Below are 17,776 nucleotides of genomic sequence, written 5' to 3'. Positions count from 1 at the left end.
ACTATATTTGCAGTTCAACATCAAGAAAACCAGATGGTGAAGGCGAATGCTGTCCCAACAATTAAAAGTCATCCGTCAGCCTCTTCCACAAAGTCAAAGAGAACAAGCACTGCCACCAGATCCGTTTTGGAGAAAAAGAGAGAGATGGAAGTAAGTACAACATACATAGTCTACGGTAGTCTCATAAACTTTCTGAGCACGCACCAGCGATTTATTACTGTCTGCACCCAGGCCCAGGGCCAGGGAGGAGGTGACTTCCCTGCTGCGACGGTGTTGTGACGCTGTCGGAGTGATGTGTGCGAAACCGATTACTAACAGGCCCCATTTTGTCAAAAGATAAAATCAATTATGAATTTCTGTAATACAGGCTGCCATAGACTTATGATAGAAATCAACTATATAATCAATTACAACTCTCCATAAAATAGGGCTCTAGATTGTAGATTCCTGACTAAAGTACATAGTATTTTGTAGTGATTGTGTAGTATAACTAGAAGATTCCTACCTAGGTAGGTCGTAGGGAGCTAGTAATGAACTCTAACAGAATCTTTGGTAGGACACTATGACTTGTATGATGATCGAGAGCCCAGTGTTATGTTACTGAAACCAAGAAAAACATTTCACTTCCTGTGTACATTCATTTTGCTCTGTACACAATGACTTGTCATAAACAAGCCATTGAACTTGAACAGTCACAAAGCTCTTTTCTATTCCTGGGATGCTGGTAGTAAGACACAGCTCTTGAATAATCACTCATGTTCTAGACGATAGTCATACAATTCACACCTGGTCTGCCCTCTGCACTAGTCCTTATACACCTTATCCCCCTCACAACACACAAGCAACAAAAGCCAATAACTTAAAAAAAAAGAGAGAAAAAGTCAAGGGCTACCAAAGAAAGTTGCAGAATGCACAATCTGCAGTACAGCAAATATTCATTGAGTGGACTCCCACCTCCATTCCAAACACCATAATGAAACGGGAGCAACCCATGAGGAAGATGACAAAAGTGATAAGAGCAAAGAATGGAGGAACTCAAATTAAAAAAAGAAGAGAACCTCTTTGGACGTTTCAAAGAGCACCTACGATGCTTTGGGAGATAAACAGCAGTTGTGTCAGAATGTAGTCAACAACTGAAGAAGATAGGGTCAGATACCTGGGGACTGGCATCCCTTCTCAAATGCGAAAGAATAGTCTTGCCTAAAGACAGCCCAAAGACAGCCCATAAAGACATCCACTGCCGACAGAAGTTTTGCTATTGGGCGCAGTTGGACGATACCATCAGCACAAAACTTGGTAAATGACGAAAGAATATCAGGAGAGTCCCGATGCTTGCCAAAATGTATGGAAATGGCTTGCAAACAGCAATCGTGGATCAGGACGCCAAAATGTGAAAGCCATTGGTACTAAGGTGCTGACAGTGGACGAAGTCAAGCACATAGATTCTGCCTTAAGGAACCCGGCGTTATGCATTTGAAGTGAACTGCACGAAGGTCACATTGTGACAACCAAAGATGTCATGCTCTTTTTGGGACTTCTTGATCCTGACAAATTTCTTTGTCAATGCTTAGAGGAGTGGGGTCATCTCTAACACTACAAATGGGAACAGCAATGATGCCAGATCAGAGGTTGTGGAGACGAAACATGCACTGAAGGTAGGGGAGCACAAAATGTGACCACGCTGTTTCTGAATGCTAAAAAAAAAAAATTGAAGGTACAATCAGCAAAAAACTTGGCGTCATGCGAAAAAGTATACATTCGTAAGACTTTCGTTACACTGGTGAACAAGGGCCTCTCTCTGAGAGGACCTTGAGAAATATGAGAGAGATATAAACAAAAACTGATAAGACCAAAGAATGTAGTACCCCTGATCAGAGCAGATGAGGACCTCTTTGGATGTTTTCAAAAGTACCTGCGATGCTTTGGAAGAAAAACAGCAACTGCATCAGAATACAGTCAACAACTGAAGAAGATAGGCAGTGTGACAATCAAAGATGTCATGTTATTTCGGGACTTCCTGATCCTCAGGATTCTCTCTCTGCCAATGCCCACAGGAGTAGGGTTATCTCCAACATCACAATCGGGCATTACAATGATGCCAGATCAGAGGTTGTGGAAGGGAAGCATGCACTGAAGATCAGAGAGCACAAAACATAGCAAAAGTTTGCCGATAGAAATTGCGATAGTGAAGGTGGTAAACTATCTACAGGGAGAAAGGGAGACCCTTAAAACCTGGCTACTTCTTTGAATGTGAAGAAGATGAGGACCTCTTTGGATGTTTCCAAAAGCACCTGCGATGCTTTGGAAGAAAAACAGCAACTGCATCACAATACAGTCAACAACTGAAGAAGATACTTAGGCAGTGTGACAATCAAAGATGTCATGTTATTTCGGGACTTCCTGATCCTGAGGATTCTCTCTCTGCCAATGCCAACAGGAGTAGGGTTATCTCCAACATCACTATTGGGCATTACAATGATGCCAGATAAGAGGTTGTGGAAGGGAAACATGCACTGAAGATCAGAGAGCACAAAACAACTCAAAAGTTTGCCAATAGAAATTGTGATACTGCAAATGGTTAACTATCTACAGGGAGAAAGGGAGACCCTTAATGCCTGGCTACTTCTTTGAATGTGAAGGGAAGGACAGCCCTTTCTTTCTGAGCAACACTGGTACAAAGATGACAAAGTTGGGACAGACACTTGGACAAAGAGGCAAGAAGGGGGTACGACAGTTTAGAGGTGTTACCGCAAAACATTCAGAAGACTGCTGTGACACTGGCACATGAGGACCTATCACTGAGGAAGAGAGAGAAAGAGACTACTAGCCAACTTCATGTGTCACGGGGTACCAGTCCAACAGAACTACTACAAGGCTAGACAAAAGGTGAAATGGAACCGTTTGACAATTGTAGCATGCATCGTGAGCATCGTAAGTGGATGTATCTGCACCTCTCTTTGCATCTGGACCTTTCTCTCTGCACCTCTCTACACTCCTTTCTCTCAGGGTGGTAGTCGAGCAATAGGGTTGAAGGCTGTGCCAGTGTTTAATGAGTAACATAATACTTTATAGTATTTTGCTGATGAATAGTAGTATGTCAGTTAAATAAACATTAGGATAAATAATAAACTAAACAAATTTTGTCTAGTTCATAGTATTTTGCTTTGGGGCATTCCTGCTCCAGAATGTCTTTGCTTTTTTTCCTCATTTTATACCTTGTTTTTCCGTGATACTCACTGCCCTGCTCCTTCACTTATCATATTTGGCTCATATACCTCGTTGTATATCTCACCCAATTAAAAAAAAAAAAAATTACTCCCTACATTATATCGTCCTTACATTACATATTTCCTCCTACACCTTGTTTTTCCGCGATACACACTGCTCTGTTCTTTTGTCCATCATATTTGGCTGACATACTTCATTGTATACCTCACCCAATTAATTATGTTCCATAATTTACTCCCTACTGTATATCTTACATTGTTCGTATTAAACATCTGTATTTTCATCACCATACAAAATACTGTAGTCTCTCAATTCATTATCCTTTCCACAGGCTGTGGTATAGGAGAGATTTATGTCATCCTGCACCAGCAGACACTTATCTTTCTTATAGTACGTTATTTAATGTTTCTTCTTCGGTTCAATATTTAAGCGAACAGACATATGTAGTACATAAATCTCTGTGTTACATATTTTCCGCTGGACAATGCTCTCTCCTTATTTCCCACTGGCTTCCATTAGTTTCACTATAAAATCACATGCAGGCCACTGTAGGGTGTTTTTCTTGCTTGTACAGTTCCCGTCTATAGATAATCTGTCTTCCTTTCATACCCCTTTTAGACAGTATAGTGAGCAATTTCTCAGCACTCACCGCAAGCATTCCATTGAAGCTCTCTGGAGAATTTCCTTTCCTTTCTTTCAATAACAACATTTGTGTTCAGCACCTCACGCAAATTGAGGCCCTCTATTATACCTTCTGTTATTCCTCCTATTACCCATCCTGATCCATTCATCAGTAAGTAGAATCAGGGCTCCATGCCTGTGGCATATACTAACATTATGTATGTGTTTGTCCTGTTCTCTTTGTACAGGTTTTCTTTTTCTCCTTCCTTTGGTATTCCATTCTAATACACTTTAATACAAGACATAGGTCTAGTTCAATCAACCTCAATTAGTATGGAGGACCCTGAAAGAGAACCTGACCCTAACCACAACGATGCTCTTTTTACTCAAGTCAAAAGGAATAAAAGATCAAGGAAAGACACGATTCCCTCAACAACGAGGAAATTGACCAATTCCTGGCCTCACACGACTGTCCATCTCACTCTTTGTCACCATAACTGGAATCGACGAGAATATAACTCAATCCAACCTGATTCAGATTGCGAGAGAGATCAACCGTATTGCAAGACATGTTACTTACGTACAACGTCATCCTCAATCTTTCGTCATCAAATGCGCAAACTTAAAACAGGTCCATACATTCTAAGCTACCACCAACTACTGCAACACTTCTGTGTCCATTACTAACATCAATACCCCCCTTAGCTCAACAAAGGAACTGATCAAGTGCGTTCCTGTAGATCTATCAAATGATTTAATTTGTCGAGAACTAAGTGACCAGGGTGTTACCAATGCTGCATCCACGAAAGATTAATAACACCTCTATGCGACATCCGCCATCATAGTGACTTTCGAATCAAAATCTCTTCCTCCAGCTGTCTCCTTAGGTTATGAAAGATTTGAAGTAACTACATGTATTTCTGAATGCAAAAGAATTGTTTTGCCAAAGCATGGTCGACAAGCACACCCACTGCCTACAGAAATATTGTAGTTTGGCACTGGTTGACGATTCTGTTAGGAAACAACTTGGCATCAGTTTCATCATTACATGTGGCAAACCTCTTGATCTTTGGGGGGCAATCCAGATACTGAGCCATAACAGAGGACAATCCAGAGACTGGCTCAATTCTTGGTGTCATACCAACAACTGAGGGAACTAGCGTACAAAGTGTTTGAAGTGCACAGACTGATGTTGATCAACTGATTGAGTTCGCAGATCACAGTACAGCACCAAAAAAGAAGATAAAGTCCAGAAATCTTCTGGATTTCAAACTTGAGTCTCATAATTCAGCTGATCTCGCAGGTTGTACTTGCAAACCTAGGTGAGGCAAGGAAGCAGATGTTCAGGTCTTTGACAAATGGTGTGCACAAGAAGATGGTGAAAATGAATCGCCTGCTGGATCTGGACCAGAAACAGTTCTAAGACAAGGCTCACCACATGGGTCTTAACAGAGGCCAAAGATCTTGATGTGGATCACTTTTATCAATCTGTGGAGGAGTTGTGATTCAGGAAGATAAACAACAGTTGCACCAGAATACAGTCAACAACTGAAGAAGATAGGATCACTCCCCTGGGACTGGCATCCCTTTTCAAAGAGACAACAAGAGCTGTCATTTGGGATAGTTGCTCTTAATTTATTCAAATGGATTTAAATGGATCAAATTTGAGATAGCAAATAAAAAGTGCAGTTTAAATATATTTTAACTGCAAAAAAGTAGAAAAGCACAATCAATATGCTTTATCAGATTACTTTGTCTGAAGGATCAAATATGCCAGATTAAAAGACAGGAAACAAACATGTGCAAATGTGTGCATCACACAGAAATATTAGGAAGAGTTGCTACTCATAACACCTCCCTGGTCCTATTGCAAAGTCTCTTCCAGTGATCCAAGATCTGAACTAAATTTTCCATAATACAGACAAAATAGATACAGTTGATGCAAATGGCTTGTTTGGAGTCCAAACTGTCACCAAACTGGCAAAACATTTCCACGAAAAACAGCAGGCAAAACAAAAATAATCTGCATCGTCCAAACTATTCTGCTGTATAGAGTACGATAGGAATGGGGCAGGGGAGCGCTGTTCGCGAATCCTTTGAGCCATCTCCAACACTTTCCAAAAATGCTACTAGCTCATGCTATACACATTTTCTCACCCCTGCAAATCATAAAATTCAGTAAATAGGAATAATTGTTGGGAGAAAATAATGCAAAATTGGTGAATTTCACCAATCTCCCATACATCACTAAGAGTAGATCTTGACAAAAATAGGAACACAAGGTTGAATGAAGCTTTTTTTTTCCTTTCCATTATATGGGAATAGTTGGCAGGTATGCTCTTCAAAATCATAGTGGCATATCATCGACAGCATTCACCCCTCCATATGCTCAATCACATCAATTGGCATGATCTGGAAGCTAAGGCAATTAGGTGGATTGGAAATACATTTTTGCATGTGACCTAAACAAAGCACTTGATATTTGTAATTTCAAATTAAGTAGGTCATTTATGTTGTTGCTGTGGTAACCTGGTATCCTGAAACAAGAACACTATTGCCTATGATGCACATATTGATCCTGTGGAAATGAGTTGGCAATCTAAAGCATCATGTTTCAGGTTAAATTTTGATTTGTTTCGCTGGGTTTGGTGTCACCCCCAACCCCCTGATTAAATGGACTTGATGTCAACTTTTATAAAACTAACTGTGATCCCCGAATTGCTATATATCAATAACTTCCAATATACCAGCTCAACATCATGCCTCAAATAGCAGAGGCTTGATCCCCCTCCCCCCTTAGGTGGCTACTTTAACAATCCAGAGAATGATGTAATATAGGATATTTATAGCAAATGATGCACATAGTACAGGTAAAACTGACTACAGTTTATGAGTCTAATCATACTCTGCCACACAGGGTACAAAATATCACACATCAAACTGCAGAGGACTCCTCAGCATCCTTTCCTGTATTTCCAGATGAAATCATTCCAAATATGTAGTACTGTCAAAATGCTCTCCCAGCAGCTGTTTTTATCAAACTTAAATCGGCAAGAAGCAAATCCCTCCAACATCCACATGAAGGTTCCTAGCGTGGGGAGAACAGTAAATGGAATGATACAAAAATACAATCTCAACAGTGTCTTTTATCTCTTTTTCCTGTGTCACACTTCACGTTTGGATGGATGACAATCATCACAGGCCCTCTCCGGCTGATATTGCACCTGTAGCTGCCACCGTCTCCTTGCCCTCTGGTGTCATCTGTTTGAGGGCATTGTGTTTCTCTCGCAGCTTGCTCCGGTATAGTGCGTAGGCGTGGTCCAGCTTGGTCTGCAGGGATGCCATTGACGTACACGCCTCGACGGCTAGGAATTGAAGGAAAATTAAAAAGAGGGAAGGGGGTTAAGCGAGATACATTGTAAGTGTGACAAGATACAAAAGAGAGCTGCTTTATAGTGATTATCAAAAACTTCCACTAGATTGAGTTTTCATCACTTTGGCAGGTAAAATCAGAAATATATTACCACACTCTGCTACAAATTCATTCATTGTAAAAAAGTAATACAAAAAGATGGATATGTTGGGCCCACATGTTTCCTTTCTGTTCTTCGCATAGATACAATGCATGAATTGTTGACATTAAAAACACAATTCTAGGGCAATCTTCTTGCACACAAGTTGATGTTACCAGCTTGCTTTAACAGACTCAGTGGTTGCAAATCAAATTCAAAATAGTTACTTGGGAGTTTGCACATTTATGTTTTGCTCTGGGTACCTCAGTGGCCAAGCCATAGCCTTGGAGAGGGCCTGTATTTTATTCTCCGGAAAGCTATAAAGAACTCACCATTAACAAAGTTCTGCTGACCGTGTCTCAGGGGTTGTGGGACGAGGACGCCGAACCACAGCAAGGGATCAGTGGGCACCCTCGGCCGCGTGTCGTCTTGGTCCGATGTCTTGAGGTTCTGCATCTCAGTCCCCAGTGACTCTATTTCGTCCTCCTGAGATGGCGATGTCTGTTTTCTCCTCCTTGTTGCTACAGCACAGAAATACATGGTTGAATGAGAATCATGTATTCGCAAAGGTCATCTCGATCATGTAGACTTAAAGGTACAGTTTACCACCAGGAGCAGTGATTTCAATAAATGTTATCACTAGTAGGTCAGTTGCATCACAAACATCCCGCCATATAAAAATTTGCAATAAAACCTAAAATATAAGGAGATATCACTATTTTTCTCACTAAACCATTACTCAGTTTATTCTAGAAACAATATTCAACAATACTTAACTTTGATTATCCTGATAAAATCTTTACATTGGGTGTTTCTATCCCTAACTCACATATTAGAACTATTTTGAAGCGCTAAAGCTGGGTTTTTGTTTCATCTGCAAATGGTAAGTAATGTCTTAAAGATAGAGCTATAACCCATCAAGAACAGGAGAAAAATTGCAGTTTGTAGGAAAGTGGCATTTTGTTACTCCATATCTCACATTTTAGAAAGAAAAGATGGATTTGTCTTTACCAAATTTTTCCAATTTAGTTAACAAGGGAACTTCGATCTTCTAAAATGTGCTGCCAGTTTACATATCAGCTACAAATTTAGCAGTTCCCCATTTAGAGAAACGATGGGCTCAATTAACAGAACTTTTTTCTTCTATCTTATAACACAGAAACAATGAATAGCTTAAAACACAGAAAGGCTGTTTCTGAGACTCAGTGGGTCTAAAGATGAGTAATGAGCACATAATTCTGTCAAGTTCAGAAGAGTAGGACTGATATTTGATGATTAATGTGTTTATGGGGAAGGAAGTATATCAGGTCAATATTTCATTGACATCATAAGCATATCCTTAGTATAATGCTCACCAGATAGCTGGGAACTGCATTAGTGGGAACAGTGCTTATGTGCAACAAACTTCAATGTAACAAACTTATTATGCATTATTTTCACCATGTAATCTCAACCACTAACCGCTTTATCATATATTCTGGTTCAACACTTCCATTATTATTTGAACACTACTACTTTTAAGGATGAAAATATCAGAGAAAGTTCCTTACAGCTGACCTGATTAAACAAAAGCAATTTTTAATGTCTATGCTGGAAAAAAAAAAGTTTTGCAGTGCATAAGAATGTACATTGTAAATACATGTAAGTACAATGCTGTACATATGTTTTGCACATTATAAATTGATATCATTATTACTATTATCATTATCATTATCATTATCATTATCATTATCATTATCATTATCATTATTGTTATCATCATCATCATCATTATTATGTGGCGGTATAGAATGCTGCAACTTGGTTTAGCATGAGTTATGTGTGACTCTGGTAGTACCAAATGTTAGCAGTTAATCAGATCTTGTTTCCATTCTCCTCATAAAACGCTTGTGGAATCTTAAATGCTTGCGAAACATCAATGGGTATTGTTTGTGCAAGTGTTACAATGTAAGCACACAAACACACACACACACGTTTTAACTTGTTTAGTTGCACAGCACCGACACTTTTAGCTCTCCGTGAGCCCACTTCCTTTTCAACCCACCGAATGGACTCTGTACTCAAGAGGGAGTCAGATGTCCATGTAAGAGAAAAAAACATACCTGTGATATCAGGCTTTGTGTCCGACATCAGCTGGTTGGATCCTGATTCACTTCCTTCTACCGACTTCCTCTCCGAGCGGCTCAGGGGTTTTGTACGGACAACCTCAAATGAATGGTGATTGCCCTTGTCCCTGAAATAAAGGATATTCATTCAGAGATCACTTACCACAAGTTTTGATTTCAGTCACTTATATTTGCCCTCTGCCGAGACAAAAGTCACTAGTCACACAAACGGGTATGAGAGTAGGAGCACTTTGGTTCAGGAAGAACAGAAAGTACACATCATGTTAATCTATCATCATAATTGTTTCAAGTTGTAGTACAGCCGGGTAAAATCATTTATCCTCTCTCCATACGTACAGGTACTGGATTGAGATCTACTGTAATGCCGAATGAGATTTAATGCTCGTTTGATCTACATTCTTACACCCTATTGATTATGGAACATCATCTTCATACAGATTCTGTCACAATATCAGTGATTGTGTGTGAGGTTAAATGGGCAAGATATTAGTTCATGAGAGAAATACTGAAAGTTGAGGTCTGCAGGGAATCAAAAGTTAACAGATCTGCACATCTGTAGAAGTTGCAACTATAATGTCAAATTCCATGCCTTTCTGGTTCTATTCCGTTCATATATCCTCCATGCTATTGTACAAAGTGCTTTCTCAAGGAAAATTTAACAATGGATTACCAGTGAAAGTGTACTTTATTTCAAAAATGGGTAATAGCTTTCATTGAAAATTACTTATACATTGGACATTTGTACTGATTGGAGTCACAATTCATAACCTTTCCTTTATCATATCATTTGTATACATATGACTAACATAGCTTAAATTTCACTCATGCTTGTTTCCTTTTCATAATTGTCATTTCTTTCTTGAATCTGTCCTTTTATCTTTCCAGTGACTCCCCAACTTTCTTTTTTCCCCTTCCCTGTATGCCTGCTATGGCAAGGAATGAATATTCCCATTTTATGGCAACCAATTCTGTTTGATAACTAACGTATTACAGGACATGTATAGAGTGAATTACGTGGTGACAACGTGCGCCAATGGGGTCATGGAGTTGGTGTCATACTGCACAGCACTCACGGCCCTGTTTCCCATAGAATAGCGCGCCTTGGATAGGTTGAAGAATCCCTGCAAGACGAGAATGAAATATGAGCTAGTGTAAATTTCTAATGTAGCATATATCACATATTACTCTAAAGATAAAAAGAAACAAATGTGGAGGAAACTCTTGGCATGAGAACAAAGAGACTAAAATTCTTGCTGTATGCTCAGTCATTTAACATTACATGATACAAACAAATCAACAGTACCAGGTAGTTAAATCATCACAACTTTGTTTTTGTTTATACATTGCAGTTGTTAAGGTGGCAGACATTTGTATTGGGCACAAAGGGACAGGAATTTGTAACTACATACAATGTGTATAACAAAGTAAATACTCTGAAGAAAAAGATATGGTTGATATCCTGTGGAAAAAGAACAAGAATGAAACATTGCTTCAACATTTTCCTTTTAGAGAATTTAACTGTCAGAAGGGTGTGTACAAAGTACAAATGTGTGAATACAGCTAATTGTATGTCTGACTCTCATTTATGCTGAATATTTTGGCAAACAAGATTGCTACCTTACCTCTCTCACAAATTTCTCAAATCTTCTCCTCTGTTCAGACAGATCCTCCAAGATCTGGAAATAATTCACAGCCAGTTCATCCAGCTCCTCACACAATGCAGCAAGATCCATACTGGCTGGAGTGTTGATGGTGGGGTTCTCGTGTGCAGTGTCAACTACTGTAACTACATGTAGCTTGGGTTGCTGCCTGTCAGCTTCAAGTCCCCTCTTTGTATCCTTTACTACAGCTTTAGATTGTTACGGTAGAGAATAAAAATATGTTTATTGGCTTCTATCCACACAGCACAGGCTACGTACTGTTAAAAAAGAGGGTTCTATCAAACTGCCACATTGCATCCTAATGTCAAATTTAATCTCTGCTTTCACTCACACGTTACTGTCAAGGCCTTAATAAAATCCTCACATTGAGCATGTTAAGCCGCCTGCTCCCTAACCCTAATATGAGATCAAAAATCCTCAGTGTTACTATCCGCAGCTGGAATGTGACGGTGTGATGCGTTCGGGCAGGTCCAAGTTACCTGCACCCCAAATTTCTAGGCCAACTATGAGTCGTGATGGCCCTCGAGTTCTGCTGGAACACACTGTAGTAGGAGCACCCCTGTGGGGAATAGCGGGGCGTACCATACACCCGCTATGGCTATAGCGGGGCACATCACAAACCCGCTATGGCTTCCCATAGACCCCTTATGGGAGCCTACCCATATATAAGGGGGCACATTTTCTAGCATCGCCAGTTGGTGCTCGGGATTTCGTTGGATACAGTATGTGAAGTGATAACTACAGATTATAACCAGTGCCAACTCAACTATATACAAGACAGACGAAGGACAATACCACGGAAAGAGGTAACTATTCATTGTGGATGTGCGGTTTATTTACTGGGACTCCACGTCCACAACAACACTTTGTCAAGAATGCAAAAAATAATTTACTTGAAATGTTTGAGCGTTAAAAGAGTACCGATAATACAGGGCCGTACTGACCACCTGACTTATATCATCTTAACCTTTTAGACCCTACTTATAATATAAGTTATAGACATATGTTTGTATTAATCTTTATCAATTGTTTATCATATTCATAGCCTATCACTGTATCAGCAGAAACAAGTGTTTTGACTTTTGTTTGTAGGCTCTCTAACCTGGCTTAGATCTAGACTAGATTCGTAGTAAATTGTACATTTCCAAGTTAAGTAGACGGCTAGAAAGACTAGACAAGGGTCTAGACAGTTCTATGTCTGACTCAGAAGTGGTGACAATATTATGCCTCTTAAGAAACGCACAAATTAAGGCCCAAATTAACTCACCGAATGTGTAAGTTGATGATCCTTTATCTCTGATTTTGAAGTTTTCTGCTGACGCTAGCTTAGCTGTCGTGAGTGTGCTTGATTTATCTGCGACGGGTGCTTCGCGCGATCGCGCGCGCACACACGGTCGGACAAGCGCACGCAAAACTGCATTCAGATTGTACTCCGATCCTCGGACGGGAAACGGCTCGCCGAGCCGGAGCTCTCCCGCACTCCACTGCACTGGCCGAGGCTAATCTGCTCCTTTCTTCCACTTTGCTACACGGCTACTGCATTGCGCTTGTTGCAGCATAAACATTATACAAGCGAAGCGAAATTGCGTAATCACCGCCCGAGTGCCGCGGATGCGATGGTACAGAGCATAATAGAGTGTTAGTCAGTATGTTTTACAGTAGAAAGCTTCAGAACTTCTTAAAAAAGTGGCCTGGCAGACAAACTTTCGGCATCTATCGGTTCCTCCCCATATTCTTCGTGACTGGAGCCTGCTTGGAGTGGGTAATGATCAATGCTAGAATTGCACCGGGAAGAGAAACATTTTGTAAGTCCGTGTGATGTGGTGAGGGGTGGTTAGTATAAGCATAGTCCCATTATATTAGATTTTGTGTAGTTTTTCACTTGAATTTTTTTTTTTTTATGTTATGAAAGAAATTTTCGCCTTGTTAGACCTAGATCTATATATGGTATTTCTATAGAATACGGTAGTGTCCTTTCGCACCGTCGCACCTTTTTTAACCCCTGGATCTCCATCCAATTACCAACGCATCTAGAGTCTTATGAATTTACTAGGTCTAGTCTATGTAAAGTTATGTAGTCTCCAAAAAAAGTTGAATAGAAGGTAGCCTGACCAGACACTGTGCTGCGCACAGGGTCTGACATGTGTTAGTGTTTCAACGTTGTAAACGACCGTCACTATTGACGGCAAAATCACATAAAATACCTTTTATTTTGTATGATTTTAAGAGTAATATAATTTGCAACACTTACCTACAGCGTATTTTCCTGATGGTTGAGTTGAATTCGGCGTTTTGTTGGTATCCAGACCTTATTTGACAATATTGTTGAATTTTTCGGAGTAGATCGTGCGGTGGCATCTTTTCCTTCGAGAGCTTCACAAAAGCAACAAACTACCACGCATGAGCATTCAGAAGTGGTTGCTTTTTACGTACGCCCGTGCGCCCGTGCGTTTCATGTGTTACGTAAAGCTTGTAGTAGATCCGCGCGTGCTGCACCGGCAATGATTTGAACTTTTTTAGTCGGGGTCATCCGACTATCTCATCACTTCCGCCCCGACTACCTACGTTGTAGTATACGAGAGTGAATGCCATTCATATAACACGCAGATGAGTGAAGCAGTAAGGACGTTTACAGACCTCATTTCAGCCATAGATTTCGGTAAGTTTTAGACGTAATTAAACAAAAAATCGCATACCGGTTATTGAATGATAGTCATAGATTACGATAATTCCTTATATTTTAGTTTTCCACGATTAATAAAGATATTCATGAAGGAAACAGTGAATGATAACAACGTCCGCGAAGGAATAGAGGTGCAGCGCTGTCGCCAGCGCTGCGTGTAGTTAAATAGAAGGTAGAACCCCTGGATCTAACGCCTTCTTTTTTTTACAAGTGTCGGAAAATCGTTGAAAAATCTTGATCACTTGAAATGCTGCTCTGTACACAAGCACAGTAAGAATACGTTCTGCGCATGCACTTGGGGTTGATCATTTGTTCTGAATGTAGACACACAGCAGCTTTTTCTGTGGTGTCGTTGAAAAGCTAAAAGTTGTTTTTCTCTTTTCCTCAGCCAAGTCCTGCAGTTGTACTGTCCCTGTAGCTTCAAAGCAGTTGAGTGACATGTGTGCGTGAGTGGGTGCTGCATGCTGCCACTTATACCCTCTTTCTTTTCCATCTTTTCTTCTTTCATTTTTAGGTAGAATCTATACCTAAATTTCCCTTTTCTTCCTATCAATCATTTGTGATTTCCCTCTTGTCTAACTTTCTCAATTTTCTATTTAACTGTACTTTCTGCCTAATCGTTGTTTGTTTCCTTCATGGGTTTTTCCCTCCAACTACAAGGGTCTTTCCTTTATATCCTCTCCAAAATCTTTGTGTTAAGTGTTGTTCTAATGAATAATTTTCATTATTTCCTTTTCAACCTGGATATTTCTTTCTTTCCTTCCTATTCATCTTGCTTTCACACAGTTTTGATTCATCTCTCATTCTATTATTCTACCTAGTGCTTTTCTGTTTTTGATCTACTTATATTTTCTCTTTGCTTTCCTCTTTTCTTTTCAAACCTATCCATCTCTCCCTTGCTTTCTTTTATATTGCAAGTTTCTGTTCTTTCTTTCCTTCCATTTCTTTTAGTGTACTCTCTCTTTTGTAAACCTTGTGTTTTATTTTTGTAGGTTTTTTGTATATTTTCTTTCTTTTCCCCCTTTTCCTAGCCTTATAGGCTTTATATTCTCTCACCCTTGTGTTAAAACCACATTTTTTACAATCTTCCTTCATTCACACACATACACACACACACACACACACATACACAGATACACACACAAACAACCCCAATCCTCAATCGCTGTTAGACCGCGACTCGGTACAAGCTGAGAGAAAGGTAGAAAAAGTATTATCTTTTCAAAGATTCCATAGAAGACCTTGCTCTGATCACCATGAAATAGCCACATTCAGATCAATCAGAGCGCTTGTTGCTGTAAATGTGCTTTGTATACCGTGCTGCGCTGTCTGCTGCTCATGAGCAACACAGTTATCACAGAGCAAACTAGCTATGATCGACATATTCCAACAAGTGTAAAAGTTTCAAAACAGTAAAAATTCCTTTTCTACTGTCCTTGAATCTCACTCAGATGCAAATATTCGAGGCTGTTTGATACTTAAGAGAGAGTTTGTGCGTTTTTGGAGATCATTTGACAAACAGATCTGTGCGAAAGTACACTAGCACCATATGTGTATAATATATCTATACCACGTGTCCCGAAAAAAGCGGAACAGTGGATTTTCAGTACCTTGTGTTCTTAAAGTGATATATTTTTTGACATCATTAGAAAGAGCATCTTCCGCAGAGGACAATGATACTAAAATCATTAAATTTGGTTCAAAACTTCTTTATCCTACACCCAATTCTGAAATTGCAGTCATTTTCAAATTTTGCTGGATTTTTGTGACGTATGAGAGAAGAATTTGGGTGCGAAACGCGTTCCATACGGTGTATTATGTAAGCCCGTTGATCCATGTCAACAAACAATGCAGCTTTCACATTAGGTGCGGGCCAGGAAAAAAACAGTGTGTGTATGTGTGAGTGCGTGTGTGTGTGTGTGTGTGTGTGTGTGTGTGTGTAGTAGTAGTTGTACATTGAAGAGATCATGTGCAGCTGAAGTTTCATGTTGGGGCCTATTATCATTAATATTGTTATCATGAACTATGAAATTCAAAGGAAGAGTTCCTTACACACGTATGTTTGCCACCACCCCCCCCCCCCCCCCCAAAAAAAAAAAAAAAAAAATTGTGTTTGGTTTAGTCTTGTTTTGTTTTTGTCTTTTGTTTTTGCTCTTTTCCAACATTCTACAAGAGTGTGACATTTTTAATGAAGGTTGAGTCAAAATAGGGTATGGTATTGTAGGGGGCAGCATTAATAAAGAAATATTAGATACAAATGCTTTAACCCAAACCCAACCCTAACACCCAGATCTTGGGATCCACATTTATTTGGCATACCCTAGCATGTATAAAGCTCCATAATCCAGCATAGAACCCATTTGTTCCAAGTTTCTCACTCTATTAGGGCCTGAGCATTGTACGCTGTTGGGATACTATTTCCAACTATGGTGTACTCTTATACTTTATTTTCATGTACAGATATTTTCGCGAATGAGGAGGTCGTGGACGTTTTCGTGAATTGATGCCGACACTAACATAAATGCACTGCATGCATTACTCTAGCCCATGGAGATGTTTTTACGTGTTGTTGAATTCACAATCCAACTGTGATTCATGAAATTCACAGAAATTAAACCCTCACGAAAATAACAGCTTACAGTATGTAAGATATTTGTAAGGGAATCAGTATGAAGACAAAGAGGATCACACTTAGAGTATTATAATTTCTTAAACCAATATAATTTCTTGGGATTTTAACCCCCCCCCCCCCCCATTTAAAAGATAAATATCTTTTAGATTACCAGTTTGATTTAATCATTCTTTCTGTAATGCAGATGACGTGTACAGAAGAAAGGAATCTGAGCGCCAGTATGCAAAGAAACTAGAGCAAGAGCTGGCAAACGAAAGTTAGCAACAAAACATCATCAAGTCTGTTGGACTAAAAGCAACTGAAGGCGTAGACTCTGATAGCCCGCCTTCTCTGCTGAGGAAGAGGAGCCGAGCATCTGTGAAGCACCGTGCAGAGACATCCATCTGATCATGCCTGCAGGAGTGGATTGGCTACCATACCTCAAGTTTATGACAGCCAGTATGCTGTCCATGTTCCTTGGAGCACAGCTGGTTCATTCCTACTACAAACCAGAGCTGGTGAGTCGTTTGTGTATTCTGTCAACATGCCTACTTTAGCAACTCTCACCTTTCTTCAAAAGTCTTTTCTTCTTCTCCCTCTATTCTTCCAGGTATGCTCTGAAATTCAAAGGCTAACCTAGATTTACTTTCAGTACGCCGTTAAGATGATAATGACTGTGATGATGGCACTGACAATGGTAATGATGATGACGTTAAAGATCAACAAGTCAACATTGCATGAAATGAAAACCAGTGGCGGATCCAGAGGGGGGCGCAACCGGCGCACGCCCCCCCTTTATTTTTTCGTATAAAACAAAAGAAATAAAAAGAACAAAATGAAATGAAACCCAGAAGTGGCACCAGAAATATTAGTTGTGCCCCCCCCCCCCCCCTTTACAGAATTCCTGGATCCACCCCTGAAAACTTTGTTAGCACCAAAGTTAAGTAGGATTCCCAGTAGTGCATTTTATTCAATATAGTGGACTCCCCCTAAAACAAAGCCCTCAGGACTGGTAGTTTTCTTTCGTTATCAAAATTTTGTTATAACCAAACAAATAAACAATGAAAATACATGTACATGTACCAGATAATGTTACAGCCTGAATTTTTGCTATGTTGTAACCAGAATTTCGTTATAACTATGTTTGTTATAACGGGAGTGCACTGTAGCAGGCATATGGGTATTTAGTGAGGGTGTCACACAACATGAAACTTTTTTTTCAAGTTCAACATGGCTCAACATGTGTAAGTGCTCTGGCTTTCATTGTTCTTCTAATCAGGATAACTTGCAATATTACTACACATGTACTCCTTCAACAGGGGATTCCGGAGGTA

At 39.8% G+C, this 17,776-nt stretch overlaps 1 protein-coding gene across 1 annotated transcript; it reads right to left on the bottom strand.

Moving 5' to 3' along the window:
- Positions 1 to 6,913: 6,913 nt before the first annotated feature.
- On the bottom strand, positions 6,914 to 12,445 carry LOC139729157 (coiled-coil domain-containing protein 115-like). Its single transcript, XM_071640087.1, has 6 exons — positions 12,416 to 12,445; positions 11,110 to 11,336; positions 10,502 to 10,608; positions 9,464 to 9,594; positions 7,694 to 7,882; positions 6,914 to 7,214 (listed from the first exon to the last, which is right to left on the bottom strand). The coding sequence occupies exons 2-6, from the start codon at positions 11,218 to 11,220 to the stop codon at positions 7,045 to 7,047; spliced, it is 708 nt and encodes a 235-aa protein (XP_071496188.1). The 5' UTR covers positions 11,221 to 11,336; positions 12,416 to 12,445; the 3' UTR covers positions 6,914 to 7,044.
- Between the last annotated feature and the right edge of the window lie 5,331 nt (positions 12,446 to 17,776).

Source organism: Diadema antillarum, unplaced genomic scaffold (assembly GCF_040938485.1).
Source record: "Diadema antillarum isolate AM-2024a unplaced genomic scaffold, OU_Dant_1.0 seq00000221_RagTag, whole genome shotgun sequence".
NCBI lineage: Eukaryota > Metazoa > Echinodermata > Echinoidea > Diadematoida > Diadematidae > Diadema > Diadema antillarum.
The sequence above is the reverse complement of the archived record's forward strand: the minus strand, read 5'-3'. Positions and strand labels throughout refer to the sequence as shown.